This window comes from Crocuta crocuta, unplaced genomic scaffold, assembly GCF_008692635.1.
Source record: "Crocuta crocuta isolate KB4526 unplaced genomic scaffold, BGI_CrCroc_1.0 scaffold130, whole genome shotgun sequence".
In the NCBI taxonomy this organism is placed as follows: Eukaryota; Metazoa; Chordata; class Mammalia; order Carnivora; family Hyaenidae; genus Crocuta; species Crocuta crocuta.
The window spans coordinates 8,338,578-8,361,916 of NW_027527920.1; the positions used below are offsets into that span (position 1 = coordinate 8,338,578).

Genomic DNA, 23,339 nt, shown 5'->3' on the forward strand with positions numbered 1-23,339 from the left:
ATATAAAGAATCAGGAAGTGGTTGGGATTAAATTATTGATGTGTTGATAATACTCAGAAATAGTTATGTAGCTGACTCTTATTTTTGAAGGTTAGGTAGCTTGAATGAAAGTTATCTACTAGGTTTCTAAATTAGGAAAACAAACAAAAGACCAATGTAATGGACATGAGATGTATGGTGAATCTTTCCTCAAATTCCTACATGATAGTTTGTACCAGGTGTCTAGCTTTGGCCTCAAAAAGAATCATCCCCACCTTCCCATTAAGCTTATGGAAGACTTTTCAAGAATTATTTGTTTTAAGGCTTTGGAGTATAAGCCTTAAATAATTTGTACTTTGACTGATTTAGAATAGAAGCATGTTTTAGAGCCAGGAGAGAACTTAAAGTGCTCATGTAGTTCAAAATACTCTTCTGGATGCTTTGATTCACACAGCTAATTTTTGGCAAATTTGGGACCATCTCCTCAGTTTTTGACTCATTGAGAGTATTTTTTTTAATTCTGTATCCAAATGACTTATTTTACAGCCATTTAAGAATGTTCATATTTGAGGGGCACCTGGGTGGCTCAGTCAGTTGAGCGTCTGACTATAGCTCAGGTCATGATCTCATGGTTCATGAATTCAAGCCCCACATCAGGCTCCCTGCTGTCAGCACAGAGCCTGCTTCAGATCCTCTGTCTTCCTCTCTCTCTACCCCTCCCCTGTTCACTTTGTCTCTCAAAAATGAATAAACATTAAAAAAAAAGAATGTTCATATTTATCAGGATTATTTAGAAAAGTAGAGTTATTAACTAAGCAAGTAATTAACTCATGTACCTAATTCCTAAAAAAAAAAAAACAAAACCAACAAAACATCTGAAAGTGTGTACCACAAATGGGTACTTAATTTATAAGTTAAACTTTTATTTTATTTTATTATCTTTATTTTTTTATGTAGAGAGCAAGTACAAGCAGAGGAGAGGGGCAGAGGGAGAGTGAGAATCCCAAGCAAGTTCTGTACCCTTAGCGCAGAGCCTGAAGCAGGGCTCAATCTCACGAATAGTGAGATGATGCCTTAAGCCAAGATCATGACCTGAGCTGAAATCAAGAGTCGGTCACCCCAACTGACTGAGCCACCCAGGTGCCCCAGCTTTTAGACATATTTCTAATTATTAAGAGACTACTATAATAGGGCACTTGGGTGGGTCAGTAGGTTTAGTGTCTGACTTCAGCTCAATCACGATCTTAGGGTTTATGAGTTAGAACCCCAAGTCAGGCTTGCTGCTGTTAGCACAGAGCGTGCTTGGGATTCTCTGTCCACCACACACACACCCTCCACTCTGACGTGCTCTGTGCTCTCTTTCTTTCAAAAATAAATAAACATTTAAAAAAGAATTGTAAAAAGAGACTTCTATAACAAACACCCCTGTGCTCATCCCGTAGATTTAACAGATGGTAACAATTTAACATATTGGCTTCAAATGTTTTAATTTGTTAAAAAAAATTTTACAGGTTTAGCCAAAGCCTCATCTTCCATCCTTTTCTGTCCTCTGGAGTTAACGATTAGCCTGAAGCTAGTGCATTTCATTGACATTTATTTAAAAACTTTTACTACATACCTATAAGTATATATTATTATTTTGTGTACTTTATAATTTCACATAAATGGTGATATACTGAGTATATTCTTCTGTGACTTGCTTTTTTTAAAACTCATTACTATGTTTTTGAAAATTAGCAAAGTTCATCTAAACTACTGGATAGTAGTTCATTAATAAATGAACCTCAGTTTATTTTAATCATTCCCCTACTGGTAGACACTTCTATTGTTTCCATTTTGAGGGGGGAAATCTATTATGAACAGTAATGCAGTATGTTGACTTTTCATCTAAATTTTTTTCTTGCTTTCTTAAACATTTTTCATGTGTCTCCAGCAGACCAGTATGTTAAATTGCTCAGGACATTAAATTATCCTCATTGCCATGTTGGCATTTGTATTTATAAATGTTTTAGTATTTTTGTATCAAAAGAATGGATGTGTAAAAGTCAAGTGAATATTAGTATTATTATAAAAACATAAGCCTGTTTTTCAAGTTAACAAAAACCCTCAATGATAACCTTTGTTGAGAAGAAAGGAACTATATGATCATTTGAATATGGCAGAAAACAAGAATATTCTAAAATCAAAAACAAGGACTTAGAGATAACAGTAAAAGTTATGGGACTCTGGAGGAAAAGAACCGCAGATATCAAAACTAAAAGAGGATTTTCTGAAGTTTTTCACACACATAAGATCCAGCAAAAAAAAAAAAGAAAGTAGGAGGAACCATTGTTAAATGCTTTAAATGTTTAAGTTATAGAGTGCCTAGCTGGCTCAGTCAGTACAGCATGTGACTTTTGATCTAAGGGTGGTGAGTTTGAGCCCCAAGTTAGGTTTAGAGATTATTTAAAAATAAAATCTTGGGGGGGGCGCCTGGGTGGCTCAGTCGGTTAAGCATCTGACTTTGTCTCAGGTCATGATCTCATGGTTTTTGGGTTCCAGCCCCACATGCAGCTGTGTGCTGACAACTCAGAGCCTGTTTCAGATTCTGTGTCTTCCTCTCTCTCTACCCCTCCCCCACTCATGCTCTGTCTCTATCTCAAAAATAAATAAACCTTAAAAAAATAAAAATAAAATCTTGGGGTGCCTGGGTGGCTCATTCGGTTTAGCATCCAACTCTTGATTTCAACTCAGATCCTAATCCAAGGGTCATAGGATCGAGCCCTGTTTTGGGCTTCGCACTGATAAGTAAGACAATATATAATATGCCATGTGGTAGTAAGTGCTATAGAGGAAGAAGAAAGCAAAGTGGGATGATAGGGAAGACTGGGCAGGTAGAGGGAAGATTGTTATAGAAGACGATGAAGGAAGGACTCTCTAATGAAGTGATGTTTGGAGTTGAGCCCAGAGGAGTTGAGGGAGTGTCTGGGTGCACACCATCTGTGACAGTGTCTGTCACCATCTAATGTCAAGTAGCAAATCTCCCAAGTCAAATCTCCATTTCAGACCTCTTGCTTTAGCTCCATTTGACTCTTCACTTGGATGTCTAATAGATGTTTCAAACTTATCATGTCTAAAACTGAACTCCTTTTCTTCACCCACTTCCAGCCAGTCTGCTTTATCCACAGTCTTCCCCATCTCTATTGCAGCTAGGACTAGAAATTTGAGATTCCTTTGGGAGTAGCTGTTCTATACAACGATGGAACTAAATGTATGAGATCATACACAGAAAGAAAAGGAAAGAAGAGATCACATTTAATGTGATCTGAGGAGTGGCCAGAGAATGGCACCAGGAGAATGTGATGCTTCAAAAGGCGAGAACATGTTTCAGGAGTTATTAGTGGTGTCCAGACCTGCTGAGAGGTTGGAGAAGATGAAGTCAATGAATCAACTGTTAGATTTGGCATCATTAAAGTTGTTAAAGTGTTCTTTTAAGGAATGGTGTGATTAAAATCTGACTGGGAATGGATTCAGGAGAGGATAGGAAACAAGGAAACAGATATAGCAAATTATAACTCTTAAGTTTTGGTATAAAGAGCTGTAGAAAGAGGCTGTGGAATCTAAAGGAAGGGATACCGATGGGTAGATATTTCTTAATCATTTCTTCCCCAAGTTTGGAGTTGGAATAAAATCTAAATTGTTATGGCTTAGTTATTTAAATGGTCAAGTTTTCCTCATGTTATTGCTGTTACAATGGGGAAAAAACATGAAATATTACTTCTGAAAGAAAAGTGGGCAAAAAATGATGACAAAATAACGAACAGAAATCTGTTACTACATCTTAGATAATATGTATTTGGAGATATCAAAGAGTCTATTTTATTAAGTTACTACCTTTAAAGTTAAATAATATTTCCTTTTTTTATTCAGTGGGGATCAGCAGTGTACTTATGTTATAAAAAATCAGTGGCAAAGACTAACACTATATCTTACAAAGCTGGTAAGTATAATTTTTCATGGAATACTTAATATATATATGTATTATGAAAGCTAGCAAAATTTAAGGATAAAGAAATCTTATAATGTGTTAGTGTCAGAACCAGCACCACAACCTATGTCTTTTTTTTCCTGTTTTGTCTCATCCTTAAATTTATTGGATACTTAATGGAAGATTGATTTTAAAAGGAGCCGGGGTAACCGTGTTGAAAATTTCAAAAAACTATATTCATGTGCTTCAAAGTAGTGTGACTACAAACTAAAGTTTTAGAATTGTGTTTGTATTTGTGTATGTTTCTTTAGGATAATCTTTTCTTGTTTGTCTTACTTAGCCTTCATGGGTGAAGGTTGATAAATATTAGTTATTATGAATAGTTATAATGTTTGAGGATTAAAATATTGGATATATCCTATTGATGCTTTCAGAGCTATTTGATGAACATATGTGTAATGTAATGTTAAATAGTTATGAAACATTTTAGCATCATTCAAATTTTGAGCACCTAAATTCAAGAGGTGACAACCTAATATTTATTATTGTTTTTATAGGTCTAATTTGTAGATATCCTCAAGAAGATTACGAGTCTTTCTCACTCCCAGAATCTGTTCCCCTCTTCTGTTTACCAATGGGTGCAACTATTGAATGTTGGCCACCAAATAGCAAATACCCTCTCCCTGTTTTTTCTACATTTGTGTTAACTGGAGCCTCAGCTGAAAAGGTACTGTGTGTTTTAACAACTATCAACAAATGTCTTGTACGTTTTCTTTTTTTTTTTTAGTTTATTTATTTTGAGAGAGTTGGAGAGTGGGGCATGAGTGAGAGGGGCAGAGAGAGAAAGAGAGAGAATGAATCCCAAGCAGATGTCACACTGCCAGCACAGAGCCTGATACAGGGGTCAGACTCACGAAACTGAGAGATAATGACTTGAGCCAAAACCAAGAGTTGTACACTTAAGCGACTGAGCCACGCAAGTGTCCCTCTTGTACATTTTCAAGTCTTAAGTTTTACGTAATGTAAGGAAGAGTAGAAAAATAAAACCTGGTTGAATTGAATCTGTTACACTTACCTCTTCCAGTTGATTAAAATAACTATATCCAGAGATAAAAGGAAAAGAGAAATTTCATTCTGTCCCATATACCCCAATGCTTTTTTGTGAATATGGTAAAAGATTTTTTTTCATCATCAAATGATGATCCTTCATTGCTTCATTTTCTGTCAACCAGAAGCTTTGAGAGTATTACAAAAGACATTATTAAATATGCAAAGCTCTTTGGAATCATAGACAATGATAGTTGGAAGGGACCTTGGAAATCATGTAGTCTAACACCCTCATTTTATAGATTGGGAAATTGAGGTCCAGAGAAATTTAGTGAATTGCCTGAAGTTGGAATATGTATTTCCTTGTCTAAAATTCTCTTCCACTGTCTACTAAATAATTATTTTCAGTCATTTTGTTGTAGAGAATATTGATTCATTTGCTTTACTCTTCAGAAAACAAACTTGATTTAATTGAAAAATCTTTTTTTTCAATAATGAGATGTGGGAGTAGCACTATGTAGTGTTTTTCATTTTTTTATTTTTATTTTTTAACATACTCCAAAAAACCAAAAGAGATATTTGTGTTCCTGGTATCTGGCACCGTCTCTGGCTCATAGGCATCTAAAAGGCTTTTAATTGCCTAGCTCATAATGCCTCGTCTATTAAATATTTAATGATGTGATTTGAATAGATGATATAAGGTGTATTTATTAAATATATTACTTGTTTTCCAGGTCTATGGTGCTGCTATTCAGTTTTATGAACCATACTTTGAGGAAAATCTCACAGAAAAACAGAGACTTCTTTTGGGTTTAGCATCATCAGCAGATGGGAAATCTGATAGTTCCAAAACAATTCACACCAATAAATGCATCTGTCTTCTTTCTCACTGGCCTTTTTTTGATGCATTCAGGAAGTTTCTCACTTTTCTGTATCGTTATTCTATCTCTGGACCTCATGTCCTTCCAATTGAGAAGTAAGTTAGAATCCTTCTTGGTTCAAAATTTAGCAGATCTTTTATATTTGAACTGGTAATTCAGTAAATTTTATATAGAAACTAGATTTCTCAAGAGTTACTTGAAAAAAGTAATTTGGCTATTTCAGTTAGGTAATATTTCTCTAGTATACTTTTACAGCCATTTATTTTAAATATATCTCTAACAAAATGAAATGAGTGTTTTGTTTTTTGATGTTCTTATGAAGTTTGGAGATCCTAATTAGCTTTTTTTTTTTGCTGGTTTTGTAATTATTTTTCAAATAATTTGGGTTTGTTATGAACTTTTTAAAAATATTCCCTACTACTTTTAGACATCATAAATTTAAAGAAAAAATTAAATAAATGCATTCTTTATTCTTTTTAAAAATTCAGTGATTTGCCTTCAATCACTAAAAGTGAATAATGTTTTATGCAATAAGATTTGTTGCAAATGAGATCTAAATATCTTCATGCCTATTTGAATATTATTTTATACCATCTTTCACTTAAACTCTTTTGTATTTTTTTAATGTTTATTTATTTTTGAGAGGGAGAGAGAGAGAAAGAGCAGGAGAGGGACAGAAAGAGGGAGACAGATGATCTGAAGCTGGCTCTGCCCTGACAGCAGAGAGCCCTATGCAACCTCTCCTGAACTGTGAGATCCTGACCTGAGCTGAAGTCAGATGCTTAACCAACTGAGCCAATCAGTGCCCCAACTCTTTTGTATTCTTAAGCAAAATTCTCTGACTGTGGTTCAGTGACTATTGGGAAGTGATAGAATTACTGTAAGAGCATTCAGTGTACAATATTACTCTAATTTCTTCTTATATTTTTGTACTCCCATCTCAGTATTTTACTCTAGCAGTTAGCAAATATTTTGGTCTCAGGGCCTTTTATACTCTTAAAAAATGAGGACCCCTGAAGAACTTTTCTTTATGTCTTATATCTGCCAATATTTATTACAATAGAAATTAAAATGGAGAAAATATTTAATATTTTAAAATCATCACATGTTAACAAGTATTTTTTTTGAAAAATAAGTCTTTTCAAAAAAATTAATGAGAAGAGTCATGTTGTTTTACATTTTTGCAAATCTCTAATGTCTGGCTTAATTGAACACAGCTAGGTTCTCATACATGCTTCTGCATTCAGTCTGTTGCAATATGTTGTTTGGGTGAAAGTATATGAAAAAACCTGGCCTCACACAGGTATGTAAGTAGGAAAAGGGAGAGCATTCAAATAGCCTTTTCAGAAAATTGTGTGGAATTTCTGCTTTGACACTGCCCAAAACCTGACAAGTGAAATTTGTTATAGGTTATTCTCAGTGTATAGTCTAAAGCTTTAGTAATAGACTTTCTCTGTTACATTACAGTCTATTGATTTTTTTCACTCTAAGTGGAACTTTTACACATGCATGGTTTTGTAGCATCATATGTTGATCATTTGGAAAATACCAGTTCATGGCATTTAACATAGATAAATTTCATTTGTTAATAGCACCACCTATTTCATAAGAAAAATTTTTTGAGTATTGAGAAGTTGTCAAGTACATGGTGGCAAATTCTGATTTTAACTTAAAATTTATTTATTGAATTATTGGCAATAATACTTTGAGTTCTTTTTCTTTTCTTTTTTTTCTTTTTAAAGATTTCATTTTTAATCAATCTCTGTACCCAGTGTGGGTCTTGAACTCACAACTCCAAAATTAAGAGTCATACGCTTCACTGTCTAAGCTAGCCAGGAGCCCCTGTAAGTTATTTTTCTTGAAGCAATAGGCTCACCGTATTCATTTTTATATAGAAAAAATTTGAGGAATACCTAACATTGGATAACATTAATTTATTAATTGTTCTTTCAAGGAAAAATGTTATTCTGTGAGAACAACAAAACAATAATTAAGTTATTTGATCACTGTCCACATAGTATGTTACATATTATCCACTGAGGAAGAAGTAAAAGTTAAAATGGCTTTTGAGATATTGGTAACACAAACTTTGTTGAACCTGAGGAACTATTCATATGAAAAGCCATTGGAGTTAGGTAGAAGCAACTTTAATGGGAGGAATGATTTTTGGTGTTTGTTCACTTGTTTTTTGTAGTAGCAGGGATTTCGAAATTATAAGTACACAGAGCATTTGACTCAACTTGGACTTGTGGTGATATGTTGACCTTTATAGTATGTGTTCACTTTGGAATCAATTGGGTTTTGTCTGTTTGTTTTTAAGGCATATTTCTCATTTTATGCATAAAGTTCCTTTTCCATCTCCTCAGAGACCACGGATTTTAGTTCAGGTAAGATTTTCTTGATAAAAGTGCCCTATTAAACAATTATTGGCTCTGTCAAAATGTACCCTAAGAATAACATTTTAAATGGAGGAAAAGATCAAATGCAAACCAGATAATAGTTCATGTGGGACTTTGGGTTCTTATTGTTTTATTAATTGTCTTCCAGAGAGGCATCTAATGTTTCCCCTTAGGTAAAAGATTGAAGACTTAAAGTAAACAACAGTAGACATTTTGAACACACACAAAGGGATTTCTTTCCCTCAGTTTGTTATAGGTAATTTAAAGTTTGTCTATGCCTTTCGCATTTATTTCCGAAGGTGTATATATTAGAATAGATATAAGAGAAAGTGGTGTGTTTTCATATATTATGCAGGGTATGTGTTCATATCTTTGTGATGGGGAAGTTCAAAATGAACACATTTTTTTCCCCTATCTCTTTTCCCAATTGACTGTATCTTTTCTCTTTTGTTTACATTTATTTTTTGTTTGTGTTTTTGATTTGTAAGATATCTGCCTATTTAATCACTATTTACAAAGTGATTTATATAAAGAAAATATTTTTATGTGTTATCTCTATATGTGCCTTACTATATTTATCACAGTCCTTAAAAAAAATGGTGTATCATTCAAAATGAGAAGCATTTGGCAAATAGGTATTTACAAATTTGGGGAAATTTGCATAAATTTGAAGATGTAAGTAAAAATAATGACATTATTATATTGATACAGGTAAAATGTCTAGGAAAAGTATTATTTTTATAATCTTTATAATCAGTCTGTATATCCACATATCATCCCTGTCTTCTTGATATTTAGTGCCAGAACACACACACACACACACACACACACACACACACACACGTTGGTAATTTTTTTCTATTGAGGAGCAAACAGTATATATTTTAGTCTTTATAGGCTACTCTGCCTCTGTCAAAACTACTCAGCTCTTACTACACAAAAGCAGCTATAGATAATTCCTAAACGAATGAGCATGGCTAAGTGTTCCAATAATACTTTATAAAAACAGATGACCTGTGGATTTGCCCTGGAGGCCATAGGTTTACTAACCCTGATTTTGTGGTATTAAATGAATAATTTAGTCTTTCAATAAAATGTTGTTAAAATGACATTAGGGGATCATTGAGGAACAGGATGAAAAGAGAATTCAGAGTAGGGGAAATTAGTAGTTAGGTCAGTGGTTAGGACATACTTTTCAGGATCTTAATAAGTGATGTAAACAGTTTCTATACTGGTTAATGGTTATGTTGAAACTTGATGGATGTCATCATTAGCCAAAGAGTTGTTTTTTTTTTTTTTACGAGAAAGTGGTGTGTTAAGGCTCATCTTTATATTTTAAACACTTTATTGTAAATCTTCCAGTTATCACCACATGATAATCTGATTCTCAGTCAACCTGTTTCTTCACCTCTTCCACTAAGGCAAGTAAAACTTTGTTTCTATTTATGTTTCTCTAAATCTCATGTGTGCTAAAGTGACTTTCACGTATTTTCTCTTTCCTAGGAAAAATTTCAAATGTTGATGGAAATACTTCTCATTTAACTGTTTGTTATCTAAATTCCTTTTATTTAAAGAAAAAAGAAAAACCTTTACAATAGTTTGGTATTTTGTGTATCCATTTATTATCAAGTACTTATTATTGTGTAAATAGGTATATATGTATATACATTATGAAAACAATGGTTTTTAGGTTTAAATACCTACTGAAGAAGGTTCAAATGTAATTAATTTTCAATTTAATCCCCAAATCAAAGGTACTCACAAATACAACCATGGAATAAATAATGTATTTCATCACTTAAAAGTTCAGAGAAATTATGAAATCTATTTTTTCTGAAGTATCAGTCCTTGAAATTTAATTAGCAGTGTAATTTTCTAGCCGAGAAATCATTACAATATAATTAAGTTATTTTGTAGCACATACCTGAGGGAGACCAGCTGCCATCTTTGACATTAATTTTGTAAGAATTGCAGATTATTTCATCACTATATCTCAGTCCAGAGCAACCAGTGTTTTCTTAACCTTTGTTTGAGCAGAAAATAAACTAGAAATACTGACTGCGACTATGTATAAAAAGATCCTAATACCCAAGAGGCCTTTTTTTTTTTTTTTGGTAACAGCTTTATTGATAAAATTCACACACTGTATAATTCACCCAGTTCAATTGCACAGTTCAATGGTTATATTCACTCTGGGAATAGAGATATATGGAGATCACCATAATCATCATTTACATCACTCTAAAGAGAATTTCTGCCATTTCTACTCACACAAATATGCATACGCACACACACGCCAACACACCTCCCCAGCCCAAGGGGGCCATTAATCAACTTTCTGTTGCTACAGATTTGTGTATTCTGAATATTTCATATAAATGAAATCATATAACATGTAGCCTTTGGTGTGTGGCTTCTTTCACTTATTATAATGTTTCCAAAGTTCATCCATGTTGTATCATCATACTTTATTCCCTTTCTGTTTCCAACAAATATTCCATTATATGGATAGATGACATTTTATTTATTCATTCATTAGTTGATAGACATTTAAGTTGTTTCTACTTTTTGCCTACAGTGAATAATGCTGCTATGAACATGCACAAGTTTTTTGTGGACATGTTTTCCTTTCTCCAAGAGAGCTGTTATTAATTTTGCTTTATTTTTTAAAAAGTTAAGGGTGGGCCTGGGTGGCTCAGTACGTTAAGTGTCCTACTTCAGCCCAGCTCATGATCTCACGATTTGTCTGTTCAAGCCCCATGTTGGGCTCTGTGCTGACAGCTTAGAGCCTGCAGCCTGCCTCAGAGTCTGTGGTTCCCTCCCTCTCTCTCTCTCTGCCCCTCCCCCACTTACTTCTCTTTCTCTCTCTCTCAAAAATAAATAAACATTAAAAAATTTTTAATACAAAATAAAAATAAGTTAATTTGGTGAAGCCAATTATTTAGCATTATATAGACAACAACTGATCGGCTTACTGAATTAGTCAGTCCAGTATTTTGTTACTACACAGAATGTCTCAGTTTGGGTTATTAATTTGCTTTGTATGTATACATCACTTTGTAGCTCTCAATTTCGTATTACTCTTATCGTTACAATAGTAAAGATAATCTATTTGTAAATCCAAATCTTAATGTATGTGCTTGCCTTAAGAGAGGTGAGCCTGTAAGTCATGTATTTTTCCTGATAATTAACAATGAAAGATGAGCCATTTTTTAAAAATTTCCTTTAAAAACCTTGCTTTCGGGGCACCTGGATGGCTCAGTCTGTTAAGCCTCTGACTTCTGCTCAGGTCATGATCTCATGGTCTATGAGTTCGAGCCCCGCATCAGGCTCTGTGCTGCCAGCTCAGAGCCCGGAGCCTGCTTTGGATTCTGTGTCTCCCTTTCACTCTGCCCCTCCCCCATTCATGCTTTGTCTCTGTCTCTCAAAAATAAACGTTAAAATTTTTTAAAAATAAAATAAAAAAATAAAAAAGCTTGCTTTCAGCCAAAGCATCCCTCTATAGATTGAGTTCTTTATTTGGACGTTATCTACACAGCAGATATTTTTCTGAAAAAAAGAATGACTTTTCATTTTCCATATTGAATACAATGCAGAAAAATCTAATGATTTTGAAACCTCAAAAACTTCATTGTTTTCATAGTATGTTTCTGATTAATGTTTTCCACACATAAGGACAGCAGTCATGTTTCAAGTTGAATAAATAACGTAATCCTACCCCAATCATAACCTTTTTTCATTATTTTGGATAATGAGGTATTTGAATATATATTTCCTTAATTATATATTTTTGTTTGGATTGACAGTGGTGGCAAGTTTTCAACACTGCTTCAAAATTTAGGCCCTGAAAATGCTGTGACACTACTTGTGTTTGCAGTAACAGAACATAAGATTCTCATTCATTCCCTACGGCCTTCCGTGCTTACTAGTGTGACAGAAGCATTAGTGTCTGTGAGTATCACAGGTTTTCTCATTGGCAATCAATTTCATCTTAAACATAATTTATTCATTTAATTTAAAGCTACTTTTTAAAAACCTAACTGAAATTCATAAAGTAATGAATTTTTATGTTGAGAAAACAGTTTTAATTTTCTGATCCTTCATATTATAATTATTTAATTGGTTATCAAGTGTTAGACTTTAGGTATGAATAGATAGTTTTTTGTGTGTGCTGATAAATTATGCTTCAATGCCAAACAGCTAAATATTCTCCTATCTTTTATTTATCCAAGATGATTTTCCCTTTCCACTGGCCATGCCCATATGTTCCTCTCTGCCCACTGGCCTTAGCAGATGTCTTGAGTGCACCATGTCCATTCATAGTAGGAATTGATTCAAGATACTTTGATCTCTATGACCCTCCACCAGATGTTAGTTGTGTTGACCTAGACACCAACACCATTTCTCAGTAAGTACATTTTAGTGATTCTCTACTCTGTAATTTATAACTTCATAGTGTATGTTTCTAACTGTGTATTTTACAAATGCTAATTAGAAATCTTTTGACCTGTATTGTTTTTATTTTGGGGTTATTACCATCTTTGAATCAACCCATGCTATTCTCCAATGGAATAGATTTAGGGTATTAGTGAGATTTTATTATAAAAAATATATCTTTAATCCTCAGATCTTTAAATATTTGAGAAACATTATAATCTTATACTTAATTAGAAATTTAGCAGAAAAGATTGAGGTTAGAAACAAAACTTTAGGGGCACCTGGATGGCTTAGTCAGCTGAGTGTCCAACTTTGGCTCAGGTCATGATCTCACATTTTTATGAGTTCAAGCCATGCATTGGGCTCACTCCTGTCAGTGTGGAACCCACTTGGGATCCTATACTATGGCATTTCAATTATATTTCTATTCTTGTGTAATACTATTAGGATAGTAGTACTTTAAGAAAAATTAAGTAACTTTTGAGTTATACGTGATTTTATCACCTTTATACTTTTAGAATATAAGGATTTTATAAGTTTCCTTTTCATTTTATTGGAATAGTATTTAAGTTGTAGCTACTGGAACTGTCTTTTTATAGCTTTTTTATAATTGAATTGTTCTCTCATATCCCTTATTTTCAGTTTAATCATGGGTATGCTATTTAGGGAAGAGGAAATTGATGCAATGACCATACTGCATTCACAGGACATACTTACAATAACTACAAGTTAGTCTGTCAGTAAAGCCCAAAAGCTAGTACACCTTTTACAACTTAAATATGTATATGTATGTGCAATAGATTCTTCTTCATTTTTAATAAGCATGTTTCATATTAAAGCCTTTTGACTTAATTCTCTAACCTTACATTAATTCTAATCTTGTCATATATGTCAAAACCTCAAGTGCCTAAACCATTCGAAAAGATGACATTCTATTCAATATATAATATAAAAATAATCTAAAATGATAATATATTACAGCCAAAGAACACTTCTTTTAATGTTTATTTTTGAGAGAAAGACAGAGAGAGAGAGCCTATGTGTAAGTGTACAGGGGAGGAGCAGAGAGAGAGCAGTACAGAGCCAAGCAGGCTCTGTGCTGACAGCAGAGAGCACAATGCAGGGCTTGACCTCATGAACCGTGAGACCATGACCTGATCTGAGGTCGAACACTTAACCAACTGAGCCACCCAGGCAACCCCAATGACATAATGTTTTTGAAAATTGAAATTCAGGGTGATGAATTAGTATATACTGTATTTATTGTGGCAATAAATTACATTTTCCCTCTTTTTATACTTTCCTTCCAGTTTATTAAAAGAATTTGTTTTAATTTTATCTTTTTCTTTTGATTGCTAGTGAGTTAAAGAATCAAAGAAAACATGAGGCATCAGTACTCATCATCAGTAGTGTTCCTTCTTGATATTATCACCCTTCCAAATGTATGGAAGGACTAAGCTTGTGAACTAACAGCTTTCTACTTTCCTTCATCCAGAATATCTGGAATCTCAAGCTGAAATGTGAAAGAAAACGAATCCTGAATATGCAATTTTGGGTCTCTTGTGTGTTATCAATGTCAGTAAATTTCTGACGAAAGGGAAAGTAATATCTGTACTAGGCATAAAACTGTATGTATAGCCTGTGTAATCTCATTCTTTGTGTTTTTGCAAGGTAATTTTTTATTAACCCCTCTGACAGGTAAGGAAACCAAAGCTTAGGGTTTTTTAAAAAGATTTTATTTTTAAGTCATCTCCACACCCAGTGTGGGGCACTAGCTCATAACCCCAAGAGCAAGAGTGGCACGCTCCACTGAGCCAGCCAGTCACCCCCAAAGCTTAGATTTTTAAGTAATTTATCAGAAGGGGCACATAGCATCTGCTGCCAGCTAGATTTTGAAACCATCACAGTCCAGCTCCAAAACTAATTCCTCTGCCACCGATTATTTGTTATTTTGGAAATTCCCATACATAAAAACGCAGAAGGCTATCGTGGATCCAAACTCAGGTACTAGATAAAACTTTCCTACCCAGGCAGTGAGGATATCAAGGGCAAGAGAAGGAAATTATGTGAATAAATAACAGTAATTAGATGTAATGAACACATACCAAGATTCTGTTCATCTATCTTGAGCACCCTTTTTTGATAGGCACTGGAAATAAAAAGGCAGCCCAAGTACACTCTCTTAAGTTCCTCATAATCTATTTCAGTAAGGCCAGCATGCACACAGTGAATGATAAGGTACAGTGAGAGTGCTGTGTTGCAATGTTTTATCCATAAAGTAATGTAAAAAGTGTTCTACATTGTCTTCTCACTGTAATGCAGGATTCCATGCTCCTGGTCACATTATAAATGAAATAAAACCTTTGCAGTGGGACATCTACAGGTGACCCTGTCCTATCTGTATTTTTATCCTCATTTGTGGAAAGATAGGGTAGATTCCGACATAGTGGTTCTTTTTAGCCTAAGCCTTCCCATCCAGTCCTTTTTACTGGTTTCCAAGGTGATGCTTTTGCCCTTTTTGTTCTGTGGGAAGTACAGGGAACATTAAAAAAATTCAACTTCCACTACACACCTGTGCTGTGTTGTCTTTGGTGGTTAGAACATGAGTGATTCACTTTTCTTCTCCTTTTTCTCTTCATTTTTCAAGTTTTCTAAAAAAATGATTTATGGCTTCTGAAGTACAAAAAAAAAAAAAGATTTAAAAAGTGAAGAATGGAATCAATGAAACTATAGTTAAGTCCAAAAGGTTTATGATGTTTTATCACCATGCTTTTTTCTTACTGCATGTGTAGTTTGAAGCACAACTGTGTCGTAATAAGTGTAATAAAGGAGATTCTAGGAGTTTGTTGTAGAAACAGTGATAGCACTTTCAAGCAGATATCCTCTTTTATAGTTATAAAAGTATTTTGGAATATTATCCTTTATTCAAATAATTTAATATTCTAGATTAGTTCTTTTCTGAAAGAAAGAAAAAGAAAGAAAGAAAGAAAAGAAAGAAAGAAAGAAAGAAAGAAAAGCAAATTTTACTTCCATTTTTAGGAAACTAAGAAACTAAATACTTAAATTTACCAAAGTATTTTGATAAGCTTTTTGGATCATCAGTTCATTTTTTTCTTTATGAGTTCAAATTTTCCACAGTGCTTTTTCTTAGAGTCTATAAGAAAAAAAAAAGTCTTCCTGTTGCTAGGATTTTCCTAGTATTTAGGTGTCTAAAGACTCTTAATGACCACCATATTAGATTTGTAGTGATTAGCATGGTTCCAAGGCAAGTGGGATTTGCCCAGTACCAACATAATTATAAATTTTTGAGCTATAGTTGTATAAGGTTCTTCTCTCATGTAAGTTAATTCTTAAATATTCTGCAAACCAGTTTACCCTTGTAGTATTTTTTCTTAGTAACTATAATATATTGTCTGTGTTTTATTTTTTGTTCAATATATTTTCTCTTTTCCCTTTTTTATATATAGCAAAAAAAAAAATCTAACAAATATATTGTTGTCATTTCATCTCAGAACTGGTGACAAGAAAAATGTAGCCTGGAAGATACTTCCAAAGAAACCATGTAAGAATCTGATGAATACACTGAATAATTTGCACCAGCAGCTGGCAAAATGTAAGTGTATAACTTAATTAAAGGAAGTAATTTAATCTGAGAAAGGACTCCAGTTACTTTGCCTTGCTTGTGAAAAGATAGTGTTTATTTTATCTAAGGGAAATATTTTTTGTAATCTTAAGGGCTAATGAATATTAAAGCAAACTATGTTAGAAGCTGAATAGATTTATAAAATGTATTATGTTTTATTTTATATCTGCTACATCTTCTTAGAACCATTTTTGGAATAATAAAATTGAAAAAGAGGTTAAGGTAATCATTTTCTTTACTTTTGCCATTACTGAGATACTGTGGAAAAAATAAGGGTTTCCTCTTATAGAACATTCTCTTCATACAGAGAAAAGTTTAATTTTGAAAATTTAAGACAGATGGTTTAAATAAGAAAATGCTGTTGATCTTAGTGAGGTGAGCCGTGGTTTTTAAGCTTTACAACTTCATTGGATCTTAACACTATGCTTACCTCAAATAATTTGAAAATAGAAGCTTGCCAAATGCATTAGGGAATTAATCAAAATGAAAAGAGATTGGTATATGGAATATTTCAGTAAAAAGCTTATATAAGAATACCGTGACAGTGATCCAGAATTACTGATAAGAAGAATTAAACCTTCATTTATTTAATCCTCTTGGTATTTTAGAACAATGGCCCATTCAGGGTCCGTAATTTAATACTTAATATATGAAAACCGGTCAGTAATGATGTAGCAGTATTTGAGGTTCTTATTTACATATTTATCATTTTTCTAATCACTTGGTATCTTATAACATCAGCCCATTCAGGGCCATAATTTAATACTTACTAAATTATTATATGAAAAAATGGTCAATAATGGTATAGCAGTATTTGAGGTTCTCATTTATGTATTAGGTGAAATGTAAACATAGGAAGGGGCCTACATCCTTGGGGGTTCAGAGTGACCATAGTCAAAGTTGGAAATAGACATGGAAGAAGACAGTGTTTCTAAAATAAACCTTAAAGCAAGCAGAGAATTTGGAAGTGGCTCATAAGTACTGGGACATGAAAACAGCGACATCAAATAGAACAGCATGTCATCTTATGTGACAAATAAATTATGTATAGAATTTTAGTTAAGCTAACTAGTTAATTGCTTTCTAACAGGCATACACTTCTTGTAAATAGCTGAGAGGTCCAGCAGCTTTTGTAGCAGTGTTTAAAATATTATTAAAATCCATGAAATAGCCCATCTAGCTCTATGGAAGGGCAGAACCTTAAAGCTTAAAATTATAAACTTTTAAGACAAGGGGCGCCTGGGTGGCTTAGTCGGTTAAGCGTCCGACTTTCGCTTAGGTCATGATCTCGCGGTTCGTGGGTTCGAGCCCCGCGTCGGGCTCTGTGCTGACTGCCAGCTCAGAGCCTGGAGCCTGTTTCAGTCTGTGACTCCCTCTCTCTCTGACCCTCCCCTGCTCACGCTGTCTCTCTCTCTCCTAGAGATAAATAAAACATTAAAAAAAAAAAAAAAAAGACAATACTGATAGTCAAGGATTGTATAACACTTTATAGCTTCAGACCACTTTCACATATATTTTTTATCATTACAACTCTGAAGATAAATTGAAGGATGTAAAGTAGCTTGTCAGAGTTATACAGTTAACAAGGATGAAGCTAGGATTAAAATCTAGATCTTCTGTATCAAGGCCTGTATTCTTTCTAGTATTGTTACTTTTTTAGACAGTAAGAACTCCAGAAAAAGCTCTGTAAGATGACTTATTGTTCCTCGTATTTTAAAAAGTTTTTAAATTTTGAAACAATCACAAACATTTTCCTTCACCTTTGAGAATAGATGCCCCATCACCTCTAAATGGAATATCTTTCCTACCCGAAAATACATTTCCTGCATCACTACATAACCATGAAAATCAGGAAATTAACAGTGAGCATTTCCACCTTCTGTATCTACAGACTAGATTCAAGTTTTGTCAGTTATCATAATAATGTTCTTTATAGCAAAATAATCCATTTCCAAATAAGATGTCTTTAGTTTCAAGTCTCTTTAGTCTCCTTTTCTCTAAACAGTTTTTCGATTTCTCCTTCTTTTTCTTGATACTTTTGAAGATGGTATTTACTATCATAGAATAGTCCATGATGTGGGTTTGTCTTGAGTGCCCTTATGGTAAATATAGATCATATATCTTTGCCAGGAATATCACAAAAATGACACTATTTTCCTTTCCTAGCATCTTTATCAGATCGTGCACTACGTCATTTTGTCCCATTATTGATAAAGATGTTCACTTTGTGCACTTGACTAAGGTGGCATTTAGCAGGACTCTCTATTGTGAACTTACTCTTTTACTACCTAATGACTTTAGCATTGAATTGTTCAGGAAAGGGAAGAGCTGTTATTCACATTTTAATCCTTGTGTGTTTTTCCTGTAGGCACTTAAATTTTTTTAAAGGGGGGGAGGGCAGAACCAATGCATTTAATCCTGTTTCCTGTTGATATGGTTGCTATGATTTTTCATTTATTAGTATACATATAGTTACTTCAGAACATGAATTTATTTTGATGGTAATCAGATAAACAGGAATAATTTTATATTTACTTTGATTGAATCATACTCAGCAGAGCCTAAAAAATGATGTAGCAAGCTTTGATAGGGTTTACATATTATGAAGTTGTATAAACAAAGAGTTGAGTAGGTTGAGCCCTTTTGAAAACAACACATTTATTTCTTTCAGTTTTATTTGATATAATTAACATACAGGACTGTTATAAATTTAGGATGTACAGCATGACTTAACATACATATATAACAGATTTATATTGATACCATTATCAACATTGGCTTCAGTAGTTTGGAGAAAACACTAACACTATATTTTTTCACAGTGCAGCAGAGACCAAGAGACGATGGACTAATGGACTTAGCAATGAATGACTATGATTTCAATTCTGGCAAGAGGTTGCACATGATAGATTTGGAAATCCAAGAGGCATTTTTGTGTTTCATGGCCTCTATTTTAAAAGGTTATAGATCATACTTAAGACCAATAACACAGGCCCCATCTGAAACAGCCACAGATGCGTCCTCTCTTTTTGCCTTGCAAGGTAAGTGATTGTACAGTTTTATAGCTTTCTTATCACTGCGTTTAACCTTATGATGATACCGTTGTTTTCTGTGTTAATGGTTCATGTTTATCAAAATACGTAGCTATTTTGGAAGTATATGAATATACCAACTTTGTTGGTAATCCATTTCCACAGAACTAGTTATTTCTCAGACAAATTACAAATAATCCCATTAGCAAAATACGTCGAAGAAACTATTTGAAAAGTATAGAGCTTCATAACCATACACTACTGAACTCTCTTGTGCCATAGATGTGTTGGGATATTGATAGTTTTAGCTTTCAGAGCAGCCAGGCAATGTTGGACACTCAGAGGAGCCTCTGGGATGGTCACCTTCAAGCATGAACAGCCTCATTCATTTTATTTCAGTCACTTTATAAATACCACTTTCTGTTTGTGCCCTGAAGCAAAAGAAGTTGGAGAGCCTCAGAGTGCAGTTTGTGTGAAAATATATATTTATTTTCTTTTGTAGTATATATCATTTGCAAGAGAAATTCATTTAATAAGCATATATTGAATTCCTCTAAATGCTAGGTATATAGTGGCATGAAAAAGATATATGGTCATAAAAAAAAAGAGAGAGAGAGACACGGTCACTTCTCTCATTGAGCTTATAGTCAAGAAGATAAACAATTTGAAGGGCACCTGGCTGGTTCAGTCAGAAGAGTATGTGACTCTTGATCTCAGGGTCATGAGTTCAAGCACCACCTGGGGTTTAGAGATTATTTAAATACATAAACTTTTAAATTAAAAAAAAGACAATAAACAATTTGAAAATAATATGAATGTAGGACGCCTGGGTGGCTCAGTCAGTTGAGCATCTGACTTTGGCTCAGGTCATGATCTCACTGTTCATGAGTTCAAGCCCCACATCAGGCTCTGTGTTGGCAGCTCGGAGCCTGGAGCCCACTTCAGATTCAGTACTTCTCTCCGTTCCTCCCTAGCGCGCTCGCTCTCTCTCGCGCGTGCTTGCACGCGCTTTTGCTTTCTCTTCTCTCACAAAAATAATAAAAACAAACATTAAAAAAATAATATGAATGAACACTTTATTTCACAACTTCAGATCATAGAAAGCCCTTCTGAGGAATTTATCTCTGAGCCATGATCTCAAGGATGAGTAGAAATTAGCCAGGCAAAAAAAAAGTAGGTTTTAGACAGAACAGTTGGAAATAATTTGAATGTGTGGGCCCAAAAGAAGGCCCAAGTAAATGTAATGGACCGTAGTGAACAATGTGGAGCACAAGATCAGGAAATAAACTTTTACTGTTTCAGTAAGACACAGACATAAACAAATACTAGAGAGGTTGTAACTGCTGCCCTTTAAAAATGCTTTCAAATTTACAATTTTATATATAATCTTCAAGGCAGTGAGGGGACAACAGAGACAATTCTGGGTGAAGATTTGAAAGATCTGGGTTAAAGTTCCTTTCCTATTGCTATCTTTGTCAGGTTACTTCCCCAGGGGTCTTAGTTTCTTTGTCTGCAAAACGGTGGGTTGAGGGGTATAGATGACATGGTTAATCAAGTTCCTTCTGGCTTAAAATTCTGTGAATCTTTGTATGATGCTATATTTTGTGATATTATATGAATTTATGTTGAACAGCTTTCTTAAGAAGCCGGGACCGATCACATCAAAAATTCTATAACATGATGACCAAAACACAAATGTTCATTCGCTTCATCGAGGAATGTTCTTTTGTCAGTGATAAAGATGCAAGCCTGGCATTTTTTGATGACTGTGTAGATAAAGTAAGTAAGAGTATGTCTACAGCACCCTAACTTATTTCGTGTGACTGTTTTAAATGTTATGAGTTATAGTTTCTACTTAATTTTTATCAGCTCTTAACAGAATCTAAGTTCATTCCATTTCAAAATTGACTTTTTATTATTAAAGTTTTGTTTGGACTGCTAGATATTATAAACCACAAACTCTTAGGAGTACCTTGCAGGATTTTACTGAATCATAAGTTTTATTTTAGCAATCAAGTCTGTAATCTTGCCTGCCCACTTACAGACTATGGGAGTTCTGTCCAAGTCTTTGGACCTCTAACTTGAGCATCCTTAATTTTCACCTCTCCTTATTGTATTTTGCCACATTCTGAGAGTAGGTATAGAGCATAAAGAATGTATCACTTGAATATTCCTATAATTTGGAAGTGAGTTTGTAGCATAAGTTAAATGAATTGATTCTATTTTAAATTCGTGTGTGAAATCTTCTCTTACCCTTTGGTCCTAATATCATAAGGTGGGTATCTATGCTGAACATAGAGGAGGTTGGGGAACAGTGACCACCTAGAGTGGGGTGTTGAAACCTGAATGGGGTGAGGAAGGAGGAACAGACTAGCATCAGGTGTTGGAGTCCAAGCCAGGTGGAGACAATATCTATGTAAGGGGTGACCTAGCATGGAGAATTAGAGCATGAGCAGGATAAAAAGAGTGCCCATGCTGGGGGACAGACAGCTTCAGGGGATCAGAATAAACAAGATGAGAAGAGTATCCATGCCAAAACAGCATGGAGTATCAGAGGCTGAGCAAGGTGAGAAGAGTGTCCCCACTGGGTAGGGGCAGCAAATGGAGTATCAGAGTTTAATCTAGATAAGGAAGATGCCAGGCTGGTGGGGACAGAGGGTAGGTCTGGAAGTAGTTGTTGAGGCCAACTTAGGGTGAAGAAGTCATATGTGTGGAGAGGGCTGTTGGTGGAAATGGGAGAATGTAACATACGGAGGAATGGATCAAATAAATACATTAAAGATAATGAAGTTACTCACTGTTGGAGAAGGGACTTAAAAATACAGAAAAGGAGAAAACCAAAATGAACCCTGTGTCCGATATTGGAGTGGAATTAGAGGTTTGATATATCATTGGTTTTCAGTATGTATATACAAATATAGAAATAAGTACAGATGTAAGTATGTATGTCTGTGTGTGTGTAAATACATATATTCCCTAGCTCTGTACACTGAGATGAGCTGGAAGCAGCCATACCCCAGTAGCAATGAGTACACCTAATACACAGAATTTTGCTTCTAAAGACCATTCTCCAAGAAAAGGAATTAGGACTCCTTGGAGACTAATTGGGTCTAGGGCAAGGAAAGTACAAGATGAGCCCTGAAGTAGCTTGTGCTAGAAAATAAGGAATTGCTTCAAGAATAATGGAGACATGTTTTTTAAAACCACAACAAAAACACACACACACACACAAAGACAAACCAGCTTGAAGGGACCCCCACTGGCTATATCTGAGACAATTTGAACATCAAATGTAAGTAACAGATTATAACCCATTGAATAAAATGGGAAACTGAGTTTACACAGGTATTAGTTGAGAGTCTGATGAGAAACAAGATTTTAGTTTCAAAGTATCTCTGCACAAAATACATATTAATTACAAAAGGGTCAAGAGTAACTTTATAGTGGAACAGAAAGCCTAGAAGACACCATTTTTCTCTATTTATCAAAGTGAGCATCACAAATAGGGAAACAAATCAACCTCATATGCCTATAATAGGCCACAGTGAGAATACAACATCAACTCCATGATATTTCTGCCAAAGATGCATAACATACAGAATCTCAAGGCAGTATCAGACAAACTCAAATCAAGTGACATTCCTCAAAATACCTCTTCCATTATCCACAAATTTTCAGGGTTAGGAAAATAAAGGAAAAATTAAGAAACTGTTCAAGAGTGAAGGAAACTAAAAGACTTGACAAGCATATACAAGGTGCATCATTCAGAACTGGATGTTCCTGGTTTACCATCAGTAATGTAATCAGTAAAGCTCGGATGTAGCTTGAGGATTAGACAGTAGTGTCACATGTTAGTTTCCACAGTTTCATGTTGCATTATGGTTAAATAGCAGAATGTCATTGTTTATTCAAGTATTCACACTAAAGTATTCAAGGGTGGTAGGTCATCAGACT

At 34.3% G+C, this 23,339-nt stretch overlaps 1 protein-coding gene across 1 annotated transcript in view; it reads left to right on the plus strand.

The window, feature by feature from the left end:
• DENND4A (DENN domain containing 4A) overlaps nt 1–23,339 on the plus strand; it is a 131,249-nt gene that overhangs the window by 53,132 nt on the left and 54,778 nt on the right. Inside the window, exons 5-14 of the mRNA XM_077746935.1 lie at nt 3,889–3,958; nt 4,504–4,673; nt 5,728–5,969; nt 8,195–8,261; nt 9,636–9,694; nt 12,080–12,224; nt 12,506–12,681; nt 16,223–16,323; nt 19,176–19,394; nt 21,019–21,164. Coding sequence (XP_077603061.1) covers nt 3,889–3,958; nt 4,504–4,673; nt 5,728–5,969; nt 8,195–8,261; nt 9,636–9,694; nt 12,080–12,224; nt 12,506–12,681; nt 16,223–16,323; nt 19,176–19,394; nt 21,019–21,164 — 1,395 coding nt within the window. The remainder of the gene's footprint in view (nt 1–3,888; nt 3,959–4,503; nt 4,674–5,727; nt 5,970–8,194; nt 8,262–9,635; nt 9,695–12,079; nt 12,225–12,505; nt 12,682–16,222; nt 16,324–19,175; nt 19,395–21,018; nt 21,165–23,339) is intronic.